The sequence below is a fragment of the Ursus arctos genome, unplaced genomic scaffold (assembly GCF_023065955.2).
Source record: "Ursus arctos isolate Adak ecotype North America unplaced genomic scaffold, UrsArc2.0 scaffold_27, whole genome shotgun sequence".
Lineage (NCBI taxonomy): Eukaryota > Metazoa > Chordata > Mammalia > Carnivora > Ursidae > Ursus > Ursus arctos.
In genome coordinates, this window is record NW_026622952.1 from 13,302,206 (window position 1) to 13,316,653 (window position 14,448).

At 34.1% G+C, this 14,448-nt stretch overlaps 1 protein-coding gene across 7 annotated transcripts in view; it reads left to right on the forward strand.

Annotated features, from left to right (window-relative positions):
• The window catches only part of WRN (WRN RecQ like helicase), a 141,515-nt gene that overhangs the window by 23,393 nt on the left and 103,674 nt on the right, over positions 1 to 14,448 (forward strand). For 6 of the 7 annotated variants that reach the window (XM_026508385.4, XM_026508387.4, XM_057303390.1 and 3 more), the window contains 5 exons: positions 7,103 to 7,210; positions 7,820 to 7,932; positions 11,561 to 11,706; positions 12,371 to 12,519; positions 13,410 to 13,559. In XM_026508385.4, coding sequence (XP_026364170.2) covers positions 7,103 to 7,210; positions 7,820 to 7,932; positions 11,561 to 11,706; positions 12,371 to 12,519; positions 13,410 to 13,559 — 666 coding nt within the window. Of the gene's footprint in view, positions 1 to 7,102; positions 7,211 to 7,819; positions 7,933 to 11,560; positions 11,707 to 12,370; positions 12,520 to 13,409; positions 13,560 to 14,448 lie in introns of those variants that run through there. The other variant, XM_044387510.3, reaches the window with a different exon arrangement.

Sequence of the window (14,448 nt, forward strand, 5' to 3'; positions counted from 1 at the left end):
GAAGCTCCTGTATATTAAAATTTGCTTGTAGTTCTGAGTTCCGTGTTAAATGAAGTCATAAAAATGGTGAACCTAATGAAGTCTAAGCTACTGTAGTACCTTCTTTTCAGCTTTAGGTGAAGAGATGTGGTTAGCTATTTCAGTAATGAAGTGTATTGACAGTCTAAAGGAAGATTTATAGGCTAAAAGAAAATTTCAAATTATTCCATATGAATGGTTTTTACTTTGCAGATTTGTTGAAGTATAGTTATAGGCTTCAATAAATAGTATTCTTAACTGACATTTTGAGCACCTGAATTAACTTAGAAGTGCAGTGATTATGTGGAAAATATATTAACATGTACTGACAAAGTTTATGGATTCACAGTAATAATTCCGCTTTGGGAGAGTGAAGTTAAAGTAGTTTTAGAAGTGACATTTAATTGGTATCATTTGAATCCCAAGGATGAATTAATAATACTTGTAGAGCAAATTCAGCATATGCCTGTGACAGAGCCTTAGAACACTATATTGAAATACTTGATATAAAAAATTCATTTTTTAAAAAAGATTTTATTTATTTATTTGACAGAGAGACAGCCAGCGAGAGAGGGAGCACAAGCAGGGGGAGTGGGAGCCGGAGAAGCAGGCTCCCAGCAGAGCAGGGAGCCTGATGTGGGGCTGGATCCCAGCACCCTGGGATCACGCCCTGAGCCAAAGGCAGATGCTCAGGGACTGAGCCAGCCAGGTGCCCCTAAAAAATTCATTTGTATTCAAAACTTATTTATATCATCAAAAGGAATTAACATAGTTTTCAGGAGAAGAAAAGGAGAAGCTGTTAGATTTAAAGAACTTTAGCATTCTTGAAGTACAATTTAAAGAGGTCAAGTAGTTGGAATGCTGGTTAATAGTGAAAAAGAAGTTTTCAGCTTTTTAGAGCAAAGCCTCCTCTTTTGCCATTTGCTACCACTTGTGCTAATAAAGGTTCTCCGTGATGCTTGCTATATAGAATATTAAGAAAATGTTAAAAATTTTAATCGGGAGTTGTATGTAGTTATTTTAAGCAGAAAGCCTAATATGCAAGTTATGTTCATCTAAACTTAGTTTCTTGTTTAAAAAGTTTAATTTTACAATGAAGATATAATGCAGTTTTTACAAAATGTCATATACACACTCCCAGATTGCCTTCCCAGTATGCTATAAAAATATTTTCATTTTCTGAATGTGCCATCAAATTGAAGATGTTGTGGACTCCTGGTATAGACCTTCATTTATAAATGAAGTGGGCATCAAGAATCTTCATGTATTTGAGAAAAATCAACAGTTGTCAAGCTTGCTTAGCTGAATAGTTGACCGTTGGTAAAAAATAATTTCTAGGGGCGCCTGGGTGGCTCAGTTGGTTGACCGTCTGCCTTTGGCTCAGGGTTTGATCCCAGGGTCCTGAGATCTAGCTCGGGTCGGGCTCCCTTCTCAGCGGGGAGAGAGAAGGTTCTCCCTCTCCCTCTACTACTCCCCCTGCTTGTACTCTCTCTCTCTCTGTCAAATAAATAAATAAAATCTTAAAAAAAATAATTTCTGAACAAAAAACCCTAAAAGTCTTAATAAGTATTCTCAATGGATTCAGCAGGAAATGTGTTAATGAAAGAACTGAAGAAGATTAATGAAGGGAAGTGGGTGGGGGATGGGCTAAATGGGTGATGGATATTAAGGAGGGCACTTGTTATGATGAGCACTGGGTGTTATATATAAGTGATGAATCACTAAATTTTACTGCAGACACCAATATTACACTATATGTTATCTAACTAGAATTTAAATAAAAATTTGAAAAAGAAAAAATAAAGTGGTTGAAAAGGAAAATTGCAGGATAAGAAAGGAATTGAAACATAATTCCCTAAATAAAATACTCAGTAGAATTACTGTGGTAGAACAAATATGGCTGAAAACGAAATAGATACTTGTTGAGTGAAGTGAACAGCTGGTCGTAGGACGCCTATTTGATCTTTCCTGTCTTAGACACTTCCAGAGGAGTTGTACTGATGAGCTCAGTGTGCTTGAGATTACATTTTGGGAGACCTGTTAATAGAGAAATTGCCTCCTAATATTTCAGTGGAAGAGTTACAGTCTTTGTCCTATTCTCAGCTTCCTGAGGGACCTTAAGAGCAGATACCTGCTGATGGTAAATAGAGTTTTACAGGCAAAGGAAAATAACAGTCCAACTAAGGAAGCTACCATCAGTGGAAAGAAGAACAAAGAACACTCAGAATAGGAGAGTTTTATTGAAACGATATTTGGACTAGATTATAACTTTTACAAAAGAAAGAAATGATAAGCACATTTAGGGAGACTCAACTAGAGCATAAAGAAACTTTCTGGAACTAACAATCAAGATCTTAACATTATAAAAATTCAGTAGACAAACTGAAAAGGACTATCACCATTGGGAGTGAAATTAGCATCTTGGAAGTCAAGTGTAAGAAGTATCTTAAAATACAAAGAACAAAATTAAAGAGATGGTAGTCAGGAAGGAAAAAATAGAGTCTAGGAGAAGAAATCCAGGCAGGAAGAAATTCACCAGCATGTGAATAAATGTTGTAGAAGGAAAAAAGGGATGAGATAGTGGCAATTAATAACTGAACTAGAAATAGGGGTATATTAGTTTGCTGCAGGTGCCATAGTTAAGTGCTGCAACTCCATGATTTAACAGAAATTTATTGTCTCACAGTTTTGGAGGCCAGAAGTCCGAAGTCAAGTTGTTGGTGGAGTTGTTTCCATCTGAGGACTGTGGGGGAAGGATCTGTTTCAGACCTTCTCTTCACGGCTTATAGATGGCTCTTTCTCCGTGTGTTTCTTCACATCATCTCTCAGTGCATGTCTGTCTCTGTGTCTGTATTTCCCCTTTTTGTAAGGACACCACTCAGTTTGGATTAGAGACCACTGTAATAACCTTGTTTAAATTTGATTACCTCTGTAACGACTTTTTCCAAATAAAGAGCCACATGCTGTAGGTTAGGACCCTGACACTTTTTTTTTTTTTTTTTTTTTTTTTTTTTTTTTTTTTTTTGAGGAGGGATACAATTCAACCGATATCGAGGGGAAAGTTTTCTGATCTTAAGAAAAAGACTTGGAAAGGAGTCCTTTTCAAGGACTCACTGATCCCAAGGAGAATAGAGTTTACGATTAGGCTCCTTAAAATATAAAAATCCTTAAAAGTCTTTCAAGCTCCCAGATGGGAAATAGGTGACTCACAATAGAAAAAACATCAGAGAAACAATGGATTTCTTACTTGCAGCATCAAAAGGTGGAAGACAGTAAGAGAATATCTACAGACTACTGAGGGACTGTTATACTCAGCCAACACATCATTCTATCTATTTGAAGAAATAAATTTTCATATATGCAGGGAATCAGAGTTTATTACTTTCATATTCTACCTGATGAAAATAATTTAAAGAGTTCTCTAAACAAACAGTTGAGTCAGAACAAGGATTCAAGAGAGAGAAGATAAAGGGAAGAGGAAACTGTAGTAAACAATATATTTACATATTTAAATTTATAAATATGTTTATATTAGAATGGATGATGAAATGTATAACATAAATGTTTAGAAAATAGTAAGGATTGTTGAAATAGAAGAGCAATACTAAGAAAACTAACAGGCTGTAACCAAAACCATAACAACAGAAAACAGTAATTAGAAGGATGGGGAAGTAAAAACAGGACAGTGCAAATGTAGGGTCTTGGTGGGGAAGGTATATTATTATATTATTTTGTTGAGATAGTATGGTAATAGTAGGATGGAAAAAAATTGACATTTTGTCATTGATAATGGGAAAAGAGTATGAATGTCAGGAAAAATGAAAAAAGTAAGAAAACTGAAGAAAGTAAGAAAAATACTAATCAAAGTAAGATGAAAGAGGAAACTTACGTTCTTACACTAAATGCAAATGAGATGAATTACCCTATTGAAAAACATGTTCAATGGGACTATTCAAAACAAAAAATAGAAAAATAAAAAAATAATAAAATAATAAAAATCCCAGGTATATATTGTTTAGGGGCAGCCCTTAAGAAAGTGATCAAGATTGAAAAGTAGCAGACAATGGTAGATAGATAACCAGGATAATTCCAGGAAAGTATAAACCAAAGCAAATCAAAGTATATTACAGATCTTACTTGACTTAGGACTCCCCGATAGACCATTGGAAGTTGAAAATGTGGTTCATACATCTAACCTCCTGATCGTCATAGCTTAGCCTAGCTGACCACATAAAGGTGCTCAGAACACTTACTTAGATTAGTCTACAGTTGGCTAAAATCATCCGACAGAAAGACTATTTTATAATAAAGTATTGAGTATCTCATGTAATTTATTGACTATTGTACTAAAAGCGAGACCAGAATAGTTGCACGGTTACAGAATGGTTGCCAGTGTGTTGGTTGTTTATCCTTGTGACGGTGTGGCTGACGGCAGCTGTGGCTCCGTGCTGCTCCCCAGCATCATCACAGAAGGTCACTAGCACAAGAAGAGATCCAAGTTCAAAATCTGAAGTGTGGTTTCTAGTGAATGTGTATTGCTTTTGCACTGTTGTAATATTGAAAAATCCCAAGTCACACCATTGTTAGGGACCATCTGTATTTATTTCAGAGAGGAATGTAAGATCTTTTAATGGTGCGAGATGAAGTGTTGTGAAATGATGAAAGACTTGATTTTAGAAAAAGCCCTGTCTAGGTTGTTTATACTCAACAACCTAACAGCTAAATATATAAATAAAAAATTCTATTATTCAGTGACTCGGATCCCTTCTGAGAGTAACCTTCATCTGATCAACGATTAAAATCCTCAGGTATCTTGAAGAGTTTCCTTGTTGCAAATTATTCTACAAGCTTAATTTTCTGTGTGCTTTTTATCTGTCCTGAGATCTAAGTAAATTTGACAAAGATGTTAGGTCTGTAAACAAGTTTACTTTCAAATTCTTTGCCTGTAAGCATCTAGACAGAATTTTATGTGCAAAAGAGAGTATTTTACGTCTGAAAACTAGGCATTTCAAATTTAAATGATTTTAGTGTTATAGGTGGCTTCAGGGAAGAGTTACTGAAGTTTATTTCTGTTTTGGCAGTGTGAATGAATTACTTACAAAATTTCAAGATTTTATAGTTGTTTTTATAGATTTGTCTATTATTTGCAGAAACCACAATTTTCTGGCAGTTTTGCACATTATCTACTCTATGTGTAGCAAAAACTTATTTTCCAGCTTCATAAAAATAATGTTTTAAGATTAAGAATGGAGCATATGTAAAAGTACACTTTGGGATCAATTTTTAACTCTCCTGTTAAGAGTTTTGAATTTGTGACATATAAATGTATTAATAACTACTGACATTTGTAAAATGTTTTATAAAATAAAATATATATTTTACATAGTTTATCTTCTTAATATAATATAAGTGGTAACATCCAAACTTGAGTTGTCCATTCTGATTCAGTGAATCATAGATCTTACCCAACGCCAAACTTTGCTAATGATTCAAAGAATACAAGCAAGCACCAAGTGCAGATGGCATATTCTTTTTTTGGAGGATCCCCAGACTGTCAGACACAGATTCCAAAAATGTCCTTTTCTTTTGCAATAGGACATGTTATGGTTTTGGATTAACGGAATAGTTTTGAGCAATGTGTGCAAAAAAAAAAAAAAAATTGCACAAAGGAAGTTGTGTTGGTTTTGGAACTCCTCTGTTTTATATTCTCTTAATTACACAGCTTACTTGACTACTCCCCATTTTTCAGCCATAAATTAATAAACCCATAATTCCAGGCTCATTTGTGATGAGCAGTCAAGATAGTTGAGCTATATCTTGCAAACAGCATTTTCTAGATAGGTACTTTTTGGTATTTTTCTGCTAGTAAATATCATTGTTAAGTTTACAAGGCTACCATCTGGTTTGAGGTCATTAGTTGTATTATTGGGATCCCTTGTTGAAGTCTTTCATCTTCCCTCCCTCAGTAGGGAGAGTGAATTACTAGCTAGTTCTTAACCCTTTCCTTCCCAATGCATAAGAGTGGTGGAGTTGGTTCCATATAGAAAGTTTTGCTAGAGTAATCTTTTAAAAATTATCAGTATTCTCAGTTTTGGGGATTTATGCTTGGGAAAATGAGCAATTAAAATGGATACCTGCTGATACTGTGTAATTTCTTCAGGGTTTATTGTGCTAAGTATCAATAGGGATAACAGGTTATCCCTAAATCATAAATGGTTGCTGTGATTATTTTATATTAACATCTTTCATCATAAGAATCTTCAGGTATATATTTAAAGCTGCTGCCTCTTTACTAGAAATTTGAGATAATAGGAACTAAGGTTGGAGTTGTGAAGACTTTACTAAGAACTTAAAGCTACTTCAATTTAGTATGTTAGGTCACACCAGGGTATGGATCCATTTGCCATTAACAAAAAGAGTCTGTTATGGTTCTCCCATTCATTGTGTTTTCTATAACCATTCTTTACGTGTGGTTTACATTGAGCAGAGCCCTCACAGCTAGTAACAGATTTTTGAAAATATCCTCTGTGAAACTCTTAGAGAAACTTGTTCACTTAGTAGGCCAAGAGCTTAATAAAAAAAAAACCCTTAATATAGAAAAGCTGTTCTCTGTCTAAAAATTCATTTTTCAAGTAGACTTGTGAACAAGTCCAACAGTTTGCTGAGTTTACTTAGATCTTAGGACAGATGATAAGAAAATTAAAGATGTCAAAATCTGTAAGAATTTACACACCCAAGGATTGACTTTGGTAATAAGATAAAGATTATTCTTTGAAAGGATCAAAGTCATAGAATAACAGGATTTTGAAACTACTAGAACCTTAGAACTCAAGTAAATTGGCTCACTTATTTTAAAAAGAGGAAATACTACTAAATGTATAATTATTAGATCCAGCACATTATATCTGTTTCCTTTTGTTTTGCAATTCCAGCTCTTAAAACCTATATGTGGGCCAAACGCCATAACTTTAAAAATGCATGTTTGGTCCTTCAGTCATATCCACAGGCCTCTCTCTTGAGTTTTCTTTCAAAGATTGCACTGTATTTATTCACAGAGTAATTGTTTTTTGGATTTTGCAACTAGAGCCTATTAAAGATGAATGAAAAAAAGTTGGGAACAACTCCACAGCAGCGGAAACTTCCTGAATGGATGTCTGTGCAGAATGAGACCTGTCCTGCAGTAGAAGGAAAGGTATGTGATTCACCAGTTATTCTTTCAGATGGGAAATTTAGTGTAAATTTTACTGTAAAATCAGTCTTCACTTGTAAACTTAGGTCACCATTTAAGATAGAGTTGCTGTTGTGTGATTGGTTAAATTTTAATGGGGTTTACAAAATGGGAATTCTTACTCTGTATTTTACCTTTTTGTCTAGTTTGTATGGTTGACCTTACTAGTTTGTTCTAATTTGGGTAATTTAGGCAGTATTTACTTTGGTGGATTTTTATGGGTAAACAAGTTTAAGTTTTCATAGATTCAAGATCCACTAGTCAACTCTTCAGCAATTTAAGGCAACATTATTACATCTAGAATACTATTATAATTAAAGAAAAAAATTAATAAAATAGGTACTCTTATGAAAATAGGATGAGAAGTTTGCAAATAAGCTTTTTAGAAAAATAATTTTATAGTGGATGGCTTTATTTTTGCTACATTGTCCTTATGACTTCATTAGTCTATAGAATATTAGTTGATAAAACTTAGAATTATAAATTGAGTGCTTCACTGAACTTTTTCCATGAACATCTCTTACTTAATGTGAAATTTATTTGTGCCTTTTTTTGAATTTTATTTAACTCAAGGCATCTTTTCAGAAGAGTGTTTTCGAAGATGACCTCCCTTTCTTAGAATTTACTGGATCCATTGTTTATAGTTATGAAGCTAGTGATTGTTCTTTTCTATCAGAAGATATTAGGTAAGAGATTTGAATTTCCTAGTTTCATTTGAATTTGGACCCTTAGAAGGTAACTGTGTATACTGAATTTTACAGTTCAGGTGTGTTCCGTAGATAATCATTTCTACATGTAAAATATCATTTGACAAGTTCTAATTTTACGTTAAAAAAATCTTAAAATCACTGGATTAAATGTGTAATGTACCTGTTTGTTCATTCATAATCCTTTCTATTAGCTAATTTTTGTTACTTTCGATACTTAAATACTTAAATAAACACATTGTTTATTTCACCAGTGAACCAATGAACACATTATTTATTTCACCAGTGTAGGACAAAAAATGCAAGAATTATTCAACCTCCAAATGCCCCTTTTGTATTTCATTAAAAATATCAACCTAGTAGTGAATAATGGTTGTGATCAACTCTGTTGCATTGAGTTAGCAACAATTATAGCAAATGATTCCTAAGAAGAACATTAGAAATGACTGTTAGTATTTTTAAAAATTGTGTTGTTAAATTAGGACTATGCAGGAATGCAGTCCAAGGCTCTTGAAACATTTTACAAGGAGAAGAAGTAGGGATTCATTCAGATCTTTTTTGAAGTTGTTATACCTTTTTTTTTTTTCCCCCTTAACTGTTGTACATTGCAATGGTTAAAAGATACAGAGGTAAGTTAAGCTATTTATTAATGCTCTCCTGGTGGTAGATGAATTCTAGAAATAGTATTCAGGTGTTCTCACTCCTACTATAGTTAACTGGCCACTTTTGGGTCTCATTATATAGAACAGAATTTGACTGACAGAGAAGGGAAGTCTGTCATTTATGATTGTATGTTAACTCCACCATCTTACCTTTGTCAGTGCTGTAGCGTTACATATGTAAAGGAAATAAGCATAAGTGATTTGAGGAATGGAGTTCCGATGAATTCTGTGTGCATTATGATAGGCAGGCTTTTTTTTTCTAACCCCCACTGGCTACCTTAAAGATTTTTGCTCTCACAAGTTTTCAACAATTTGATGATGATGTGCCTTTGTGTAGTGTGGTTTGTCGCCATCCTGTGTGGGGGTTCATTGAGCTTTTTGGATCTGTGGGTTTCTAGTCTTATCAGATTTAAAAAATTTCTTGAGATTTTTTTTTCCCCCTCATCCTGTTACTCTTTTCTCCTGGTCGCCTTTATACACCCCTTTATACACACAGGATGGATTGCTTAATACTATGTCATTGGTCATGGGGTTCCCTTCTCTTTCAGTCTTTTATTGTTTTTCTTTAATTCTTTTTCTCTCTGTGTTTTGGTTTGAATCGTTTCTTTTGCTATGTTTGCAAGTTCATTTTTTTTCCTTCTGTAGTGTCTGTCATCCCATCCTGTGAATTTTTAATTTTATTGTATTTTTTATCTCCAGAAGTTCCATTTGTTTCTTTTTAGAAAATATCTTCCATTTTGGCTCTCACATTCGTGTTTTCTTTTAAATATTCGAACATATTCAGCATGTTTATAATGGCTGTTTTAGTGTGCTCGTCAGTTAATTCCATTATGTTATTTTTTCTATGAAATGATTTTTATCCTGGTTAGGGGTCACATTTTCCTGATGCTGGCGGTTTTGATTGGACATTGTGATTTTACTTGTTGAACGTTGGATTTGCTTGTTTTTCTTCAAAGAAAAGAGCTTCGCTTTTTCATGCAGTCAAGTTACCTGAAGATCAGCCTTTACCTTTTGAGCCTTTATTTTTAAGCTTTACCAGGGCAGGTTGGTAGGAGTCTTTACTCTGGGAATAATTTAGCCCTATAATAAGGTGTGACCCTTATGGAGTCTTTGCTGACTGCCCCAGGCGATCAACAAGACTCTCTAAGGTGACTTTTCAGAACTTTAATGCCTCTGCCCTGCATATGAGCCCTAGGAAGTGTTCATCTGATGATTCCCTGGTTGTTCTTTGTTCAGCCTCTTTCTTTCCTAGCTCCCTCCTCTCCAGAAACTACTTCCAGCTCCCTCAGCCTCTCTGGCTCTGAACCCTGTCTCCCTACCTCAGTGCTCTGCTTTGACTTCTCCCTGTTCTGTTGTCTGGAAAGCGTTCCAGATAGAAAGCAGGGGCAGCTGTAGGGCTTCCTCATGGTTTCCTTTCCCTCAGAGAGCATAGTCCTGTATTGCCTATTGTCCAGTGTCTGAAAACTGTTGCTTAGCTATTTTGTCCAATTTTCCGTTTGTTCATAGAGGAAAGGTATGTCTGATTACTGTTACTCCATCTTGGCCCAAAGCAGAAGCTGAGATTCTTTTGTGATACATGTTTTTAATTTAAAAATTATAAAATAGGCACATATAAACAAAAATAGAAAATACTATAACAAAAACCCTAGCTTTAGCAAATCTTAATATCCATTTTCTTCAAATCTTTATTAAGAAATGTTACAATAAAATACAGCTGGAGCCCCAGATATTTCCTTTCTGATTCTCCCCTCTGCAGCTCTCTGAGATAACTTCTACCATGAGTTCAATGTTTAACATTCCCTCACATGTTTTCTATTATATCTATACTTTTATATCCCCAAATATCATATGCTATTATTTTGCCCATTTAAAAACTTTAAAAAGTACTATCAGACTATATGTATATTTTGCCACTTGTGTTTTTCACTCACCATTTTATGTTTTTTTGAGAATTTTTCTTTTTGGTATATGTAGTTCTATTTTAATTTTTATATAATATTTAATTGTTTCCATATGCCAGAATTTGTCCATTCTTTTGTTGGTGAAAATACAGTTTGTTTCCTTTTTTGCCACTAAGAACTGTATTATAATGAACATTCTTTTTTTAAAGCAAATTATTATTTTTTTCAAGATTTATTTATGTACTTAGAGAGATTTACAGAGCACGAGAGAGCGTGCACTCCAGGGAGTGTGCGTGGGGGGAGGGGCAGAAGGAGAGGAGAGAGAAACCTTAAGCTGACTTCCGGATGAGCGCAGAGCCTGATGCAGGGCCAGTCCCAGAACCCTGATATCATGGTCTGAGCTGAAATGAAGAGTTAGATGCCTAAACTACTGGGCCACCCAGGTGCTCCTGCAATGAGCATTCTTAAACATCTGTCTGGTTGTGCTCATCTGAGAATTTGATATATTTATGAGAAAAAACTTGTGGGTCATAGTATGTATACATCTTCAGCTAAATATTATCAAAGCCTTTCCTAAAAGGATTTTACCAATTTACGTTCACCAGTGTTTGAGCAGTCCCACAGGTAGATATCTTTTTCTGCACTTGATACTGTGAGGCTTTAATTGTTGCCACTCATAGATATATGAAATTGTATCAGTTAATTTGCATCTGATTTCAAGTGAGGTTTCATGTCTTCGCATATTTATTAGGATTTATTGGCTATTTGGATTTTCTTTTGGGAATTGCCTGGTCATAGTTTTCCTCTTTCTCCTCCTCCTCTCCCCGCTCCATCCTCTTTCTCCTTCTTCTTCTTTTTACTGGATTATCTGTCTTCTTACCAACTTTTCAAGGACTTTTTAATATTTTCTGGGCATTCATTATCAGGTATTTGTATCATAGATATCTTCTACCATTTGTGGTTTGTCTTAATTTTTGGAATGCAGAAGTTATATAGAAGTTAAAAATTTAATGTAATTAATTTGAACTATTTTTCCCCCTTTAGCATAAATCTGTCTACTGGAGGTGTGGTAGGATTTGACATGGAATGGCCACCAGTGTACAATAAAGGGAAACTGAACAGAGTTGCCCTGATTCAGTTATGTGTGTCTGAGAGCAAATGTTACTTGTTTCATATTTCTTCTATGTCAGGTTGGTATCTCTTTTCTTTGTTTCATTTTTATATGGTTAATAGTTGTATTATGTCAGCTTTATCCCTATAAAATTAAACTTTTCAATTAGCTGGTGCTTCTCTCATCACCTTACCTTTATTGAAATATTCATGTTTCATCTGATTCATTCATATCCCTGTTTTACTTATTTTTACAATATCTCCATCAGGCATTGATATTACTGGTTTAGACGGTAGAGAACTGAAGTTTAGACAGGCGAAGTGACCAGGAATATACTGTTAATGTTATCAGAGGAAGTATTCAAACCAGTTGTTTTTCTTGTCATTTATCAGTCAGGAGTTTGCTTTAGGTAAGAAAAGAAATGCTCACGGTAGCAGTGCCTGGGTGGCTCTGTTGGTTCAGCATTTGCCTTTGGCTCAGGTCATGATGGGGGGTCCTGGGATTGAGCCCCATGTTGGGCTCCCGGCTCAGTGGAGAGTCTGCTTCTCCCTCTGCCGCTGTGCTCACTCTCTCTCTCAAATAAATAAATAAAATCTTAAAAAAAAAGAAATACTCAAGGTGAATATGTTTCAGAATTTATGCTTAACATAAACATAAATTTAAATATAAACATAGAATGTGTAAAAAGTAGAAAATCAATAATACTTGATAGAACCTATGGAAATAATAATAAAATGTTACAGTTTTTCCACAGGGATTAAAAATGTTGCTTGAAAATGAAGCAATTAAAAAAGCAGGTGTAGGAATCAAAGGAGATCAGCGGAAGCTTCTTTGTGACTTTGACATTGATTTGAAGAATGTTGTGGAGCTGACAGATGTTGCCAATGAAAAGGTAGACATAAGGCGTACACTTGTTGTGATGAGCCCTGGGTGTTGTGTGAAGTGTTAAATCACCATATTGGGACACCTGAAACCAATATTACACTGTATGTAAACTAACTGGAATTTAAATAAAAACTTAAAAAAAAAAGGTAGATGTAATACATATATTATTTTCATAAACAAGATTGTGTTTCACAGAATGTCCCATCTGTCTGAATGTTAAATATTTTGAAAAAAATAATTTAAGCTGTATGTTATTGTAACAATAAAGAGATCCCAAATGAGTATTCCATGATGAAAACCTTCAGTTCTAATCCATTGCCTTAGAGAAGTTTCTTTAAGCTAGCACCCCCCCTTAGTACTATTTCACTTTATTTCATATATTTGTAAATTTACATATTGTATTTTAAGTTTTTCCTTTTGATGCATTTATACCAATAATTTCTATTTTTTTTATTTTTAAAAAATTTGTTTTAAGGGAAAGCCTAATGTAGCTCTTGTGGTATGATGCGCTTAGTGGAGGTTTGGCCATCCATTCCATCACCCTTATTTCATATATTTTATTAATGTAGTCATTAAGTTAAATTCTCATATTTAGTCAAATAGTCATTGGACTGGATAGAAAGCATACCAACCTAATCCAGCTTTTTTACATGAATAATACTTTCATAGTCCAAGAATTTTAATACCTACATTGGGGAAATTCCGGAGTTCAGTTCTTATAATGTGGACTGCAAATGAGGTTTCTAGTGATGGGAAATTAATTAAGGACTATCTCTGCCTTGTATTTTGGTATAACATTTCCAACATTATTTGCGGCATGGGCATTTGGTGGTATTTAGGAATATCTGAAAATAGAAAGAAATAATTTTTTACAGTATTGATTTTCATTACTTCTAGCTGAAATGTACAGAGATCTGGAGCCTCAATGGTTTGGTTAAACACCTCTTCGGCAAACAACTTCTGAAAGACAGATCTATCCGCTGTAGCAATTGGAATGATTTTCCTCTCACTGAGGATCAGAAACTATATGCAGCCACTGATGCGTATGTATGTACCAAAGGTCTTTATGATGTGTTTTTTAAACTTTATAATAAATTACTTTAGAAAAATTTTGTTGTAATGGTTGCAAACTCAACTAAAATATTCTAAATCAGGTTGGCATTAAAAATGCTTAAGAAGACATTCAGTGAAACTGATAATTCTCAATATTAATTAGCAAGTACCAGTCAATAGATTGTTCAGTGCTAATAGTTTTTATTGTCATGAAGCCAAAATAATGTCCAATTTGTATGTGATAAACGTACTCTCTCTGAAAACACGGAAAGCTAATAAACACAGGCTGAGCAAACACAAATGGTATTGATGATGTATTTAATTTATAAGCAACTTCAGAATAAAAATAATTATAGATAGTTTCTATATTGAAACTGGAATTATTTCTTATATTTACATTTAAAATGTGCTAAAAATTTAGGAAAATTACCTCCAAATTTAGCTTTCCACTTCTGTTAGTTGTGTTTTTTCATATTTACATATTCATATATACTGAAATTTAGACTTATCTTAGCATTATTTGGTTTTTGTTTTTGTTTTGTTCAGGAAATATATTTTATGTCCCTGTGGATTTCTTTTTCCCTAATTTATACTTTCATTTGTACATGAATATCTTGTTTCCTTTTTTGTATCTGTTTTTAGGCCTGGAAACTCCTTTTTTTTTTTAAAACAGAAAAAAATTCAATTTTTTCAGAAAAGAGGGTGATTAATTTTCCTTTACATTCTGTTAAAAAAAATCGTAGGACTTGTGGAGAACTCGTGCAAGTTCTGTAGCATTTTTATTCATGAAAAATCAGTGTGTGACTTGGTTGGTCCTGTTAACAATGCCTGGAAGGAGGGCTGTTCATATGCCAACATTCACACCTGATTTAATGAGATGCGG